Source organism: Callorhinus ursinus, unplaced genomic scaffold (genome assembly GCF_003265705.2).
Source record: "Callorhinus ursinus isolate GAN/ISIS: 27379988/994484 unplaced genomic scaffold, GSC_fseal_2.0 scaffold28, whole genome shotgun sequence".
Lineage (NCBI taxonomy): Eukaryota > Metazoa > Chordata > Mammalia > Carnivora > Otariidae > Callorhinus > Callorhinus ursinus.
The window spans coordinates 15,054,943-15,071,279 of NW_027397090.1; the positions used below are offsets into that span (position 1 = coordinate 15,054,943).

Below are 16,337 nucleotides of genomic sequence, written 5' to 3' on the forward strand. Positions count from 1 at the left end.
TTCATTCATCAGCCTGGAAGTTCTCTCCTTGTGCAAGAGTTTTAATAGGGTTTAATCTCCAGGCAGCCTCCTCTTCCCTCAAGGCCAGCAGGTAGGGCTTAAAGTTCCAACCCTCTAATGACATGGTGTTTCTGGTGACCAGCCTCATCCTGAGGTTGTGTAGGGGCCCCATCCTAAGTCACCTCATCAGCATAAATTCAAGTGTACTCAAAGGGGGCTCCTTATGAATAAATTTTAGGAGACACTCCTATTATTTTGGAACTTCCAAGGGTTTTAGGAGCTCTGTGCCAGGAATCGGGGACAAAGACCAAATACATTTCTTACTATACCACATGGATGCACCTGTATTTTGTTTTAGTATGGTCTGAGACTCAGAGTTACTAATTAGAAACTAGAGTTGGGGAAGCCTGATTACTAAGGATAGTTGATTGACTCTTGTCTTGTGGTTTGGGAACCTACCCTCTTGTGCCTCTGTTGACTGTTAGTTTGCTGTCACATGTCGATTATTGGGTGCCCAAAATGAGATACTAATCTTTTTTTTTTTAAGATTTTATTTATTTATTTGACAGAGAGAGACACAGTGAGAGAGGGAACACAAGCAGGGGGAGTGGGAGAGGGAGAAGCGGGCTTCCCGCGGAGCAGGGAGCCCAATGCAGGGCTTGATCCCAGGACCCTGGGATCATGACCTGAGCCGAAGGCAGATGCTTAACGGCTGAGCCACCCAGGCGCCCCGAGACACTCATCTTTGAAAGACAAATGCCAGGAATCCTAATCGTCTGCTTTCAGATCTGCTGTTGCTTGGAAGCTGTAAAATGCTATTCCAGATGGAACTGTGCACCATCTTTTTTTTTTTTAAAGTAAGCTTTTTAATTTTGAGATAGTTATGGATTCACATGCAGTTGTCATAAATAATACTGAGAGATCCTGTCTAGACTTCACCCAATTTCCCCCACATGGAACATCTGGGAAAGCTATAGTACCGTATCATAGCCAGGAAATGGACAGAGATGAGAGTGAAGGTATTGAGCATTTCTGTTACCACAAGGATTCCTCAGGTTGCCCTTTCTCAGCTACCCCATCTTCTTGCCCCACCAACTCCTTAACCCTTGGCAATCACTAATCTGTTCTCCATTCCTATAATTTTGTCATTCGAAGAATATAAGTGGAATCATATAGTAAGTAACCTTTTGTGGTGGACATTTTTCACTCAGCATGATCCTCTGAAGATTTAAGTTGTTTTTCAGGATTGTTCCTTTTTATTGCTGAACAGTATTCCATGGTATGAAAGTATCAGTTTTTTTTAACCATTCACCTGTTGAAAGACATCCGATTGTTTCCAGTTTTTTGGCCATTATGAATAAAGCTGTTATAAACATTTGTGTACAGGTTTTTATGTGAACATAAGTCTTTGCCTGGGATAAATGCCCAGGAGTATAGCTGCTGGGCTGTATGGGAGTTTGCATACTTAGGACACTGCCACAGTGTTTTCCAGTGTGGCCTTAGGATTTTATATTCCCACCAGCAATGTGTAAGTGATTCAGGTTCTCTGCACCCTTGCCAGCATTTGGTGTTGTCGCTGTTTTTTTCCCCCAAGGGTTTTAAAATGTGTTACTTCTTCTAAAATCAACATTTTAATAACTTGGCTAAGCCTGTGCAGCTGGTGGCACTGAGGCACCCTCCTGGCCTCTGGCCCTGCAGACCAGCTGCAGAGTCCGCTGGGCTGTTTCTGGATGATCCCCAGAGGTTATTGGCTAAGAGGCAGCAGCTCAAGGTCATTGTCCCACCCCTGTCCCCACCAGAGGTCACATGTTGGAAAAATCCCATCTTGATCACACTTTCTTGTAGAACTGATGTTCTCAGATTTGGGTGGACGGGTTAACATTTCCTTGGTTGTCGCCAGGGTTGGGTGATGCTATCCATGTGAAGGCCGCCGATGGCCTTCAGAAAGAAGAGGGAGGAGGCGGTGAACTCCCACCAGAACACCGGCGAGTGTGACCTGGTTTTAGGGGATGATCAGAAAACTCGGGAGTGCTCTTCTATCCCCCCGGGAGAGGACAGAGCCTGTGGCCCACTTGTGCCGTGAGTGGTGGTCCTCCCTGCAAGGAGCTGCAGGCCAGACGGGGCAGCTGCCACAGCCGCGCTGCCGCAGACGGACCGGGACTGGGCCGGGACCACGCAGGGACAGTGTCCAGGGCAGCCCGGGCCCGACCCAGGCCTCTACGCAGGGTGGCCGGGATGGGCGCAGGAAGCGCAGACAAGCCACAGCTGGGAAGGCGGCCCTCGGCCTGCAGCAGGTGGCCATCACCGGAGGGGCCCCGAGGAGCCGGAGTAGGGCGAGCACGTTGAGAGGCGGGAGGAAGGACTCCACGAAGGACCAGCCCTGGGCTGGGGGCGCCTCCTCTGGGCTCGCAGCCTCTGTACCTTGTGCTGCGCCTGCGCTCCTCCTTGCGCCCTCCGGCCGCGGCGCTTGGGGTTTCTGGTTTTAGCTGTCCTGGTTGTACAGTCTTGTTTAATTTGCGTATTCCTAATGGCTGATGATGGCCAACATCCTTCCCTCTGCCTATTTGCCATCAGCATGGCCTCCTCCGACATCTTTTGTTCATTGCCAACTAATTTGTTTTTAAGCTTATGTTTTGAGAGTTCTTTACGTGTTCCGGTCCTTTGTCAGATATGTGGATGGCTGATATTGTGTCCCTGTCCATAGCTTGTCTTTCATTCTCTCTCTCTCTTAAGTAAGCTCCACGCCCAACATGGGGCTTGAACTCATGACCCTGAGATCAAGAGTCGCCTGCTCCACCAACAGAGCCAGCCAGGCGCCCCCAGTCTCGTCATTCTCTTAACATGGTCTTTTGCAGAGCAAAAGATTTTACTTTTAAAAAGATAAAATTTATCAACTTTGTCTTTTATGGCTTGTGCTTTTGGTGTTGAGTCTAAGATCTCTTTGCCTATTCTAGATCTCGAAGATTTTCAATGTTTTTTTTCTGAAGGTTTCATAGTTTTACGTTTGATTTTTTTTTTTAAATATTTTATTTATTTATTCATGAGGGACAGAGGGAGAGAGAGAGGGAGAGAAGCAGAGGGAGAAGCAGGCTCCCAAGGAGCAGGGAGCCCGATGCGGGACTCGATCCCAGGACCCCGGGACCATGACCTGAGCCGAAGGCAGACGCTCAACCATCTGAGCCACCCAGGCGCCCTTCACGTTTGATTTTTGTGTGAGGTTTAAAACTTAGGTTGAGTTTCTTTCTTTCTTTCTTTTTTTTTGCTTATGGATGTTCAATTGCTCCAGCACCGTTTGTTGAAAGGGCTATCTTTCTTCCATTGAATTGCTTTTGTATCTTTGTAAAACATCAGTTGGGCACATTTGTGTGGCTCTCTTTCTGGGACCTTTATTTGGTTCCACTGATCTATATGTCTGTCCCCTTGCCAGGACCATGTATACTTGATTACTGTGCCTAACATCGTGTAGACTGATACCTCCAGCTTTATTCTCACTTTTTGGGATTGTTTTAGCTATCCTGGTTCCTTTGCCGTCCATATAAATTTTAGAATAATCTTGTCTTTATCTAAACAAAAATCTTGTTAAGATTTTGACAGGAACTGTGTTACACCTCTATGTCATTTTGGGGAGAATTGTCATCTTTACTGAGTCTTTTAATCCATAAACGTAGTATCTCTCTCTATTTATTTAGATCTTTGCTTTCTTTCACCAGCATTGTGTAGTTTCTAGCATGCAAGTCCTATAAACATTTTGTTAGATTTACAAGTAAATATTTTACTTTTTCGAGCAATTGTCAGAGCAGTTTTCAATGACACAGTATTTTTAATGTCAGTCTCCGTGTGTTCAATGCTAGTATATAGAAATACCATTCATTTTTGGGAAGATGTTTATCCTCTAACCATGCTGAATTTATTTGTTAGCTCTAGGTGTCTTTTGTACATTCTTTGGGATTCTCTATGTAGATAAACATGTCACCTGCAAGAAGGAATAATATTATTTCTTCTTTCTAAACTTTATACCTTGTATTTCCCTCTCCTTGCTGCCCTGGCTGGACCTTCTAGCACCATGTTAAGTATGTGATGAGAACAAACTGCCTTGCCTTGTTCCTTCTCTTAGGGGGAAAGCGTCCAGTGTTTTGGCGCTAAGTGTAGTTTTAGCTGTATGTTTTTTTTTTTTTTTCCAGATGCTTTCATCAGTGAGAAAGTTCCCTTCTGTTCCTATTTTTCTGGAGGTTTTTTTTTATTATTATGAATGAGTTGTATTTTGTCAGATGCCTACTCTACACCAATTGATGTGATTGTATGACTTTTCTTCCCAGTGCGTTTATAAAGAAAAATACTAGAACTGAAAAATTTGTATACAAATAGGAAACTTGAAAGGTCATAAAGTAGCATAAATCAGAGAATTAAATTTCCCTTTGTTGATTTTATTTCTTTTATAGGTTTTTATATAAGCACAGCAAAATATCTGGGAACATTTGAAGGCATGGGACAAAAAAAGTAATCTTCAGTGTTTGTTATTACAAATAAAGCAGCAGTAAAAATTTTTGTACATATATCCTAGCGTACTTCTATTTCTACAGGATAGAGTACTAGATGTGGAATTGCTGGGTCAAAGACTATGCTTTTTTTAAGATGTGGGGTCAAATCAAAATATGTGAAATCCTCTTGCTTAATTGGTAAGATATCCTTTCCCTTAATTGCTACTTCTTCCTTGTATTGACACTTTTTTTTTTTTGAGATATATTTAATGGCATTTGTAGTATGGCAAATTGGAGAGATGATTGGGTTTCTTTGCTTTTTTCATAATTTTTAAAGGTACTCTTTCTTTGAATTTGATTTTTGTTTATTATTTTTTAAAGATTTATTTATTCATCTGAGAGAGAGCACGCGTGTGAGCCAGGGGCGAGGGGTGGTGGGGGGCAGAGGGAGAGAATCTCAAGCAGACTCCCCGCTGAGCACGGAGCCTGTGGTTGCTCAGTCTCAGGACCTGAGCCCAAACCAAGAATTGGTCGCTCAACTGACTGAGCCAGCCAGGCGCCCCTTGATTTTTATTTTTAAAAAATAAACTTTTAGGAGAGAATACTACATATTAAGAAAAGTGCACAGACCCCGGTGCCTGGATGGGTCAGTTAGTTTAATGGTTGAGTCTTAATTTTGGCTCAGGTCATGATCTCAGGGTCATGGGATCCAGGTGTTGGGCTCTCTGCTGGGGGTGGAGCCTGCTTAAGATTCTCTCTGTCCCTTCCCCCCCTCTAAAAAAAAAAGGGCACAGACCATAAATGGATAGCTTGATGAATTTACAAAGTGGAATGCTACCCAGGCCAAGAAATAAAACATGACCAGCAACCCTAAAACCCTTCCATGCTTGTGCCATCACACCATTTTCTCCCACTCCCAATGTAAATAATAAGTTGACTTTTTACACCATTGATTGCATTTCTGAAACATTAACCGTAATTTATATAAGTGGAATTATAGAGTATGTATTTTGTGTGTGTGTCTGGTTTCTTTGCTGTCTTTCGTGTTTGTAAGAGTCATCTCTGTTGGAGAGGCAGTAGCTGGTGTTCATTGCTGTAGCATGCTATTATGTTTTATTAATATGGCACAATTCTCTGTTAAGTATTGTAAATATCTAGTTATACTCTGACTTGTTTTTTCGCGCTTAATGGTTTCTTTTGATGAGCAATAGATACTTCTTTTAATGTAGTCCAATTTATAAATTTTTCTGTCTTTTTAAAGAAATCTTGGTCTACCCCAAGGCCAATGAAGACGTTCTCCTGGAACTTCTAAGGCTTCTCTTGCTTTTTTATTTATTTATTTTTAAGATTTTACTTATTTGGGAGAGAAAGAGAGCACACGAGCAGAGGAAGAGGGAGAAGCAGACTCCTTGCTGAACAGAGAGCCCAACATGGGGTTCAATCTCAGGACCCTGGGATCATGACCTGAGCCAGAGGCAGATGCTTAACTCACTGAGCCACCCAGGCACCACCTAAGACTTCTGTTTTTATTTTTATTTACTTTTAAAAGATTTTATTTATTTATTTGACAGAGAGGGAGCACAAGCAGGGGGAAGCAGGGGGAGCGGCAGGCAGAGGGAGAGGGAGAAGCAGGCTCCCCGCTGAGCAAGGAGCCTGACACGGGGGTCAGTCCCAGGGCCCTGGGATCATGACCTGAGCTGAAGGCAGACGCGAAACAACTGAGCCACCCATGCACCGGAGGCTTCTGTTTTATATGTAAACTCTGTTATAATGAATTCATTCTTCATACTTTTAAAACAGAATTTTACTAAAAAATAGATGCTGAATTTTCTCAGATGCCTTTTCAGTAGCAGTCAAGCTAGTTACTTGATTCCCCCCCACCCCCTGTTTTTGTATTTAATAATATTGTCGTCTTCCTTGTGCCTTACACGCAGCCCTTTCCTGGGAGGCCCTCTTCTTAACCGTAGTGGATAGTTGAAAAATGTGTTATGGACTCTTTTCTAAGGTTTTCTGTGGGGATATTTCATTTCTCATTAAGTGAAGTTAGTTTGTAATTTATTTATTTTTATTTTTTATTTTTTTGGGAAATTTATCATTTATTTTTATTTTTTTATTAAACTCAATTTATTTATTTATTTTTTATGTCCATTTTTTTTTTAATGTTATGTTAGTCACCATACATCACATCATTAGTTTTGGATGTAGTGTTCCATGATTCATTGTTTGTGCATAACACCCAGTGCTCCACGCAGAACATGCCCTCCTTAATACCCATCACCAGGCTAACCCATCCCCCCACCCCCCTCCCCTCTAGAACCCTCAGTTTGTTTCTCAGAGTCCATAGTCTCTCATGGTTTGTCCCCCCCTCTGATTTACTCCCCTTCATTTTTCCCTTCTTACTGTCTTCTTTTTTTTTTTTCTTAACATATGTTGCATTATTTGTTTCAGAGGTACAGATCTGTGATTCATCAGTCTTGCACAATTCACAGCACTCACCATAGCACATACCCTCCCCAATGTCTATCACCCAGACACCCCAACCCACCCATCCCCCCCACTCCAGCAACCCTCAGTTTGTTTCCTGAGATTTATTTTTTTATTTCTTGCATGTGATGCTCTTAACTATTCTGCATTTGAAGACATCTCTTCATGCTTTTGTTGTTACATAATATATATATATTCTTTGGAATATGTAATAGAAGAATTTTTCCTTTGAATGTTGGGAAAAAAATTTTCAGCAACTTTATCAGTGCCCTTCTCAGTTTTTTTGAAGATTTTTATTTGAGAGAGAGAGAGAGCAGAGATAGCGACAGAGAGCAGGAGCGGGGAGGAGAGGGAGAAGCAGACTCCCCGCTGAGCAGGGAGCCCGATGCTGGGTTCTGTCCCAGGACCCTGGGATCATAACCTGAGCTGAAGGCAGTCGCTTAACTGACTGAGCCACCCAGGCTCCCCTTCTTTTCAGTTTATTGATAAATTTTCTCATTCTCTTAGTTTTGGGTTTCTCCTTTTTGTATCTTTTTGTTTGTTTTATCTGTTTGATTTATTATCTTTTTACATAGTTATATTAATTCCAAATGTATTAGTAAATACCAGAGAATAGTTCATCACAAAAGCTCATAATCTTTTATTAATTATGTTATTTATTATTAGCTTACATTTTCTTTCCTTGTACAAATGAATGAGACTGTTGATCTGTGTTGTATTTTTTAAATGAATTAGCTTGATTTTTTTTCTGTATATTTTCCATTTTTTAAATCTCTGTTGTGATTATTTTTTCATTTACTTTTTGGCTTGTAATTGTATTCCATTTCTAAAATCTCAGTTCATTTTGCTCTTGCTTTTGTTTTATTTTTTTAATTACTAAGGTATTTAGAGTGGTAAATTTTTTCTTTTTGGTTGACTGCTGTGTATTCTGGTAAAATTGATATTTCTGCTTAAAATATTTTAGTATGTTCTGTAGTTTTTTTCTTGACATGTTGACAGTTTAGGAAAGATGTTACATGTTTCAGTTAAAATATAATTTATTATGAATCACATGTGTAATTACATATTATACATAAGATATGTGTATGTTTTATGCATATTTCCAAGTGAATGGACATCTTTTAATTTATTCTGAGAATTGTGTATGTGTTTATAATATATACCTTTTGGGATTTAATGAGGATAAGAATGATTTTTTTTTAAGATTTTATTTATTTGTCAGAGAAAGAGAGAGGGAGAGATTGACTGAGCACAAGCAGGGGCAGTGGCAGGCAGAGGGAGAAGCAGGCTCCTTGCTGATCGAGGAGTCTGATGCGGGACTCAATTCCAGGACCCTGGGATCATGACCTGAGCCGAAGGCAGATGCCACCCAGGCGTCCCAGAATGATTTCTAATTTCATGTATTAATGGCTTGTTTTCTTATTTTTTAGGTACTTCTCTAAAGAAATTGAAATCACATTGTATATATTTTATATTTTTTCCTTAATGTGAGCATTTCCTCATGTAATTAATTATTTAAAAATATTTTTAATGGCTGTATAGTATTATAAAGATCTTTCATAGGCTATTTAATGAGAGCAGTTTTATTTGCTATTTAAATTGTGTTATAGACGGGGCGCCTGGGTGGCTCAGTCGGTTGGGCATCTATCTGCCTTTGACTCAGGTCGTGATCCCAGGGTCCTGGGATTGAGTCCCACATCGGGCTCCCTGCTCAGTGGGGAGTCTGCTTCTCCTTCTCCCTCTGCCTGCTCCTCCCCCTGCTTCTACTCTCTCTCTCTCTCTGTCAAATAAATAAATAAATAAATAAATAAAATCTTTAAAAAAATTGTGTTACAGTACCTTTATTTGTATTTTTTAATTTAAATTTTATGTATTTTAAAAAGCATACACATGGTGTGAAATTCAGAGGAAGCGAAGAGGGTTTACACAGTGTGTCTCTGTCTTTTCCATCCTCCCTTCCCTGTGAGGCAGTCAGTGTTACTAGTTTGTTGTGTTTCTTCCCAGGACTCTTTTTTTTCATAAATAAGCAAATACGTATGCACGTTTTCTTTTTTTCACACAAATGGCCAGCCGCATCTTACTTTTTTTCACTCAGCGTATCATGGAGGTGACTTATATCAGTTCATAAAAATTCTCCTTATTAATTTTAAGGCTGCAGAGTGTTCTGATATATATCCAATATGTATACATCTAACATTTATATTATATGTGACATGTATATAATATTAGAAATTTATTTTAGCACAGTTACTGTTTCTAGATATTTAAATTGTTATGATACTTTTAAGTTGAAACTGTATTGATTGAGATTTGCTCCTTGTTTAAAAGTGTAGGTCTTACATGAAAAAGTGCTCAACATCGCTTGGTATCAGGGAAACCCAAATCAAAACCCCAATGAGATACCACCTCACACCAGTCAGAATGGCTAAAATTAACAAGTCAGAAAACGACAGATCAACATCTGTCGGAGGGATGTGGAGAAAGGGGAACCCTCCTACACTGTTGGTGGGAATGCAAGCTGGTGCAACCACCCTGGAAAACAGTATGGAGGTTCCTCAAACAGTTGAAAATAGAGCTACCATATGATCCAGCAATTGCACTACTGGGTATTCACCCCAAAGATACAAATGTAGGGATCCGAAGGGGTATATGCACCCCAATGTTTATAGCAGCAATGTCCACAATAGCCAAACTGTGGAAAGAGCCAAGATGCCCATCGACAGATGAATGGATAAAAAAGATGTGGTATATATACACAATGGAATATTATGCAGCCATCCAAAGGAATGAGATCTTGCCATTTGCAACAAGGTGGAAGGAACTGGAGGGTGTTATGCTGAGTGAAATAAGTCAATCAGAGAAAGACATGTATCATGTGACCTCACTGATATGAGGAATTCTTAATCTCAGGAAACAAACTGAGGGTTGCTGGAGTGGTGGGGGGTGGGAGGGATGGGGTGGCTGGGTGATAGACATTGGGGAGGGTATGTGGTATGGTGAGCGCTGTGAATTGTGCAAGACTGTTGAATCACAGATCTGTGCTTCTGAAACAAATAATGCAATATATGTTAAGAAAAAAAAAGAAGATAGCAGGAGGGGAAGAATGAAGGGGGGGAAATCGGAGGGGGAGATGAACCATGAGAGACTATGGACTCTGAGAAACAAACTGAGGGTTCTAGAGGGGAGGGGGGTGGGGGGATGGGTTAGGCTGGTGATGGGTATGAAAGAGGGCACGTTCTGCGTGGAGCACTGGGTGTTATGCACAAACAATGAATCATGGAACGCTACATCCGAAACTAATGATGTAATTTATGGTGATTAACATAACAACAAAAAATTTAAAAAAAAGTGTAGGTCTTTAGCTTGTATTCTTTCCCTCACTGCCCTTGAGACAGTTTGCCTTTCTTAGTGAGGAATGGGTCAGGCATTGTGTTACAGAGTTACTGGCCCCTTGAAAGAAGTGATGAGCTCACCTCTTGAGGGGCTGAGGAGGGGAGTGGAGTGCATTAGGTATCAGAGGCAGTATTTAAGGAATTCTGAGATTGAAGGTCCTAATAGTATAAACTTCTAAAAAATGTCTAATATAATAACATAAAAAATGCATGAAACATAAAAGTAGTGCTTAAAAGATTATAAAATGAACACCCGTGTGACCCCATCCAAGTCAAGAAATAGAACACTGTTGCACCTACGGGGCGTCTTCCCAGCACGGTTCCCTCCTCTACCCCTGCTGGTAGCCGCTTTCCTGACCAGTACAGTATTTGTGTTAATTGCGTTTATAGCTTTATGACCTAGTTATGTATTCCCAAACAGTGCAGTAAAATTGTGCCTGGTTTTGGATGTTTTTCCCCAGTGTTTTTAGATATCTGAACTTCTGTATCCCCAAGAGCAGTCTTGAGGCAGAGTCAAAGAGGATGTGTGGGAAGTGAAAAGGTAAGGAATCCTACACATCTTGTCTTGATGAGGTTTGGGGACATCAGTCTTACTATTATTAGGTGAACTTGAGATCTTTTTCATACCATGTGATGGAGCTCTATCTTCACTGTTGCCAGGATTCCGGAACTAGCTCTGTTTGGTTCTTTGAAGTATTGCTTCTGAATCACCCATTTGCTGTGACCAGGGGATGGTCCGGCCTAGAGGTCTCTTTATGTGCCCATTCTGTTCCTGGCCCTGTTCCTCTGCTGGGCATTTTTAACTAACTGTGTTCATGCTTAAGTGCCCCTGTGGATTGCAGAAGAAAAAAAATTCTAACGTTATGCTTTCTTTTTGTTTTTGCTTTTTTCCCCCTTAATCTGTAAAAGCTATGGAGTTTAATCGTGGACTTTATTCATAAATGTCTGTTCCTTTCTCCCCTTTAGCCACCTCAAGAGTTTTCCTTTTTCTGTGCAGAGCCCATTGCATTTGCTAGAAAGATAGGTGGAAAGTGGCACTGTGGTTTGGATCATGCCTGGTTTTTTTAAAAACAGAATATTCTATATTAAGAGGCCATGGAAACAATTTTGTAGTTGATTTATTTTCAAACTTTGGTGATGCTACTTAACACCACAACCAAGTACATATACAGATAATTGTAAAGCCCGCTGAGGATTGACGAACAGTGCCCTATGTAGGGTTAACTCTGACATTGTTTATTCTGCTCTAATTTCATTAAAAGTAAATGTTGATTGGGGATCCATTAAATGGTCTGCAGGATCCTGCAGTAGATCACTCTGCCTGCAGTTAAAAGGTTCCATGATTTTCTAGAGGAGGTGGTTGACGCTGAGGGATTAAATAGAGTTCGGCACACTGGTGCGGTGGTGTGGGTAGGAGCGTGGACTCCGGAGAAGCTGGGGCTTGGCCTCAGCCCCCGGCTCTGTCACTTGCCAGTCTCATTCTCGGGCCTCAGCCTTCTATAAAATGGGAACGGCACTCCCTGCCGCGGGGCTTTGAGGATTAGGCAAGAGTCTGGCTGCATGGGAGGCTTTAATGCGCACCTGCTGGAAGTAGCCGCTTTTCCTGGTTTCGGAACTTACTGGATTTCCTCTGACTTCTAGCCCAGGCTCTCTGTCCAGATTGCAGCATCTACCGGGAAAGGAGTTGTGGGGCAGCGTTCATTAACGGAACAGGTGGATGAGCATTGCTTAGTTGACGTGCTCGCCCTCTGGGATCAGTTCAGGTGACTGCTGCTGTCTGAGCTCGAAAATTCTGCTAGTTTCTTACAGGGGTGGAAACTGCCTAAATCACCACGTGGTCACCATGCCTTTGGTGCGGGAGAGCTGCTCTTCCTGCCCTTGTTCACGGGCAAGAGGTTGACGCTGGAGAGGGAGGGAGTGAGCGTGAGTGTGTGTGAGTGTGTGTGTGAGATCCACTCAAGGGAAGGCCACAGGACATACTCTCCTGCCTGAGTCTTCTCTCTTCCTCCTCTCATAGTTCACATTGAAAATCCATTTCCTCCCTTTCTACCCTCCCCTTTTGATAATGACCATCTTTTATGTTTTTTGGATAACAATCTGTCTATAAAAGGAATTGAAGTAAATTTATACATGAGAATTTAAATAAGAAAGTTAAACTCATGTGAAGTCCCAAGTCCTACCATGAAGAGAAATCCATTCATTAACATGTGGTGTTTTTTCTTCCAGTCTGTTTTCATGTGTTAAGAAGAAGGTGGTAGTAATACTGTACATTCAAGCACCTTTGTAATGAAATTAAAAATGGAACTGGTTAGATAGCTCTAGATGAGTCGGGTGGCAGAAGGGAGAAAGGGACAGAGTTGAGTGGGGGAGACAGTGACCTCTTACTGCTTCTGAGACTGAGGAGTGACCTGCCATTTCCTCTGCCCTCATGTATTCTGGAACAAATAAGAAATTGACTTTAAAGCGCTTCCCTACTCTCTGCTATTTCTCCCTTATTTGGTGTGCACCCCTGAGGTCAGAAGAGCAGGTCTTTACATGGGTGTTAGGCTGCTGAAATTAATATCCCACTAGATTGCTGGTAGAGTTGCTGCTGTGGGATATGAAAGGTGACTGGTTTCCGATAGTCCCACCAAACAAGTGTGTGCTAGCCGGTGCTATTCAGCTGCTTTAGTGCCCTCAGCCAGTGGTCCCTCCCTGGTCCTCACAGGAACCTGGGCGCGACGCAGGGAGTCACGTACCTTCCACCACAGCTCTGGAAATGGTGACCCGACATGAAGCCAGTCTGTTTTCTCTTTTCCCCACAGACTTTGAAGCCAGCTTCATAAGGCTGTTGGACAAAATAACTAATGGTTCTCGGATTGAAATAAACCAAACAGGTAAGCTCTCTTTCTTCACGTTCCTGAAAGCACCCACATGTACTACTTAAATATTCCTCTACTTCTCATGCCTTTTGACCATATAAATACTCGGGTACAAAGAGCCAGTTTCCTGTCTGTGATACAGTTGTGCGGAGATGTATGTGAAATCTGCCAATATAAGGGGCGTACACTTGATTTAAAGAAGTTAGAAAGCTGGAAATTTCAGATCAACAAATAAGCACCTCCTTTTTCAACAACAAAAGTACTTTACACCTAAGATTTATGCATAACTTTTCAAAGTCCGTTTATTTATTTTGTCACAATAAAATTTCACAGCAAACTTTGTGAGGTAGTCGTATATGCTGAATTTTATTTTTTTTAAATTTTTTCTTTTAAAATAAGTATGCACGGGGCGCTTGGGTGGCTCAGTCAGTTGAGTGTCCAGCTTTTGGTTTTGGCTCAGGTCATGATCTTGGGGTCGTGAGATCGAGCCTGCAATCAGGCTCCATGCTCAGTACAGAGTCCGCTTGGCATTCGTTCCCTCTTCCTCTCCCTCCGCCCTCTGCCTAGCCCCCACATGCACGTTCTCTCTCTCTCTCTCTCTCTCTCTCTCAAATAAAAAAAAAAACTTAAAAAAAGTAAGTATGCATAAGTGTATACAAAAGATGTGCAAATCCCTTCACCTGTTTCTTCTTCTGTTCCCTCCCCTAGGGGCAGCCGCGGGCACAGCCTGGGGTGTGTGCCCTGGTCTCCGTTACATGCCTTTGCTTGCATGGACGCTTCTGTATCTCACGCTGCCAGCAAGGTCACGCTCTTCATGTTGCTCTGCAGCAGCTTTTCTTCACTATCACAGATGTCTCAGAACTTTCCCTGCCGGGCACATGCAGGCCCATCTCAATATTTCAGTGGGCCTAGTAGAGTAGTCTGTTGTATGGAGGCATGATAATTTATTTAACTGCTCCCTACTGATAAACATTTAGGTTGTTTTCTAGCTGTTTGTTTGTTAGCTCTTAGAAACTCTTTTCTCGACCTTGTATGGGAAACCATGGCAAACACTGTTTGGCTGGCTCCATGAACTATTCACCTGTGCACAGATAGTCCACAAAGGAAACTGTGCACTTCCTCCTTCGTTGGCTGTCTTAAGAAAGAAGACAAGGTTGGCCTAATAAGTGGCCCCTACATCACATGAGACTCATTGATCCGTAGCTGCATTTGGCCCTACCCTACAGAGAACAAGTTTCAGGCATGAGGGGCACCTGGGTAGCTCAGTCGTTAAGTGTCTGCCTTCAGCTCAGGTCATGATCTCTCAGGGTCCTGGGATCGAGCCTCACATTGGGCTCCCTGCTCAGTGGGGAGCCTGCTTCTCCCTCTCCCACTCCCCCTGCTTGTGTTCTCTCTCTCGCTGTCTCTCTCTCTGTCAAATAAATAAATAAAATCTTTCCAAAAAAAAAAGTTTCAGGAATGAGACTTCAGATGCCCTTTGCAACCTACGATTCCTCGAGTCTTCCTTGACTGACTGACTTTGAAATTGCTGGAGATCTGAAAAAGATTTTAAATTTAAAAAATTGTTTTTTCAGCAGTTTTTATCGGGGATTCAGAGGGTTCATAATTCTTTTCTGGTCATATCTGCAGCTTAACTTGGGAAGTAAGACATTTTACATGATAGTGCTTCTACCTCATGCACCCTGCCCCGCCAGAGTAGAAGCCTTCATTCTGATGATCTGACCAATTTCTCACTTGGTTAATTTGCAGGCCACAGATTTGCAGACTTTAGTGATGATATAGTCTTTTTTTTTTAATTTTACATAAATTTTTTCTTTTTTTATTTTATATTAATTTTTTTTATTTTATATAACTCCAAAGAGCTGCTTTCCTTTTGAGTGACCAAGCCTAGATCTCTTTCCTCTAACGTTAAATTTCTTGGTAAATTATGCCAGAAGACAGTGGCAAAAGATTTCGAGCAGCAACAATCCCTTGTTCACCCATTTATGCGCCACCTCCCACCCCAGTAATCTAGAATATTTTACTTTGCTTTTCCCCCTAATGCATACACCCAGTAAGAAACTTTTTGGATGATACAAATATGAGAAAGAGTGAATAAAAATAATAGAGCTTCTACTAAAGCTGTTCAGTAATTTTAGATCTTTTTGTTTGTTGCTATTAAATTAAAACAGCTACTATTGACAGAATTAAGTGCCATCAAGTACTTGCCTTCGTTAGGAAGCCTGTTGGTGAGTGCAGTTCATGGGAAATCTCATTTCAAGGGCCCCGAAGAAGCTGGTTGCTGGTGTGATGGTTTCAGCACGTCATTTGTAAAGCCCCCCACCCACAGGCAGAGTGTGCTGTTGGAAGACCAGAGCGCCTGTTAGGATCTCTCCTCTGTGCCCTGCCATGACTTTGGCAACTCAGATGCTTAGGGAGGGGTTTATTACCGTTTATTAAATTACACTCACAGTTTATTACTGTTACAGGGGCTTGACAGTAATGAGTCAGCTTTTGGAGTGAAGTGTGGGCTCTTAGGAATGGCATTTTGAACTTCTTGGATGCCCTTGTCAGACTTTCCCCTTGGGGTTTACTGCCTTTGTTGCCTTTGTGACACTTAGTGCTTTTTTGTTTCTGTTTCTGTTTTTGTTTTGTTTTCTTTCTCTTTGTTTTCTGCTGAATGTGGCTCTTCCTCCGGTGTAAGGAACGACGTTGTATTACCAGCCTGGCCTCCTGTATGGTGGGTCTGTGGAACATGACTGTAATGTCCTTCGCAGCATTGGCTATTACCTGGAGAGTCTTCTTTGCCTGGCTCCATTTATGAAGCACCCGTTAAGAATCATTCTGCGAGGAGTAACCAATGACCAGGTTGACCCTTCGGTGAGTAGTGAGTAGTGAGTAGTGTTGTCTTTTGTGGCAACCCAGCGTTAGAGAAATAAGTTCCTGATAAAACGCAGGTTTATTGCTGAGTGTCTTTGTCTTGTTATTTACCTTGAGGTGTAGACATTAATCACTCTAGGAAGCAGATGAACCAAGACTTGCAGTCATCAGATTCAGTGACGATTGTTAACATTCATCAAGGTGCCTTTCATTGTCGTGTCTAAGAGCCTTCAGAACAGATGCATGCAGTCTCATCACGGTTG

At 42.0% G+C, this 16,337-nt stretch overlaps 1 protein-coding gene across 2 annotated transcripts in view; it reads left to right on the forward strand.

The window, feature by feature from the left end:
• RCL1 (RNA terminal phosphate cyclase like 1) overlaps positions 1-16,337 on the forward strand; it is a 62,572-nt gene that overhangs the window by 5,692 nt on the left and 40,543 nt on the right. For both annotated transcript variants that reach the window (XM_025891467.2, XM_025891468.2), the window contains exons 2-3: positions 13,159-13,230; positions 15,899-16,074. In XM_025891467.2, the coding sequence (XP_025747252.1) occupies positions 13,159-13,230; positions 15,899-16,074 (248 nt within the window). The remainder of the gene's footprint in view (positions 1-13,158; positions 13,231-15,898; positions 16,075-16,337) is intronic.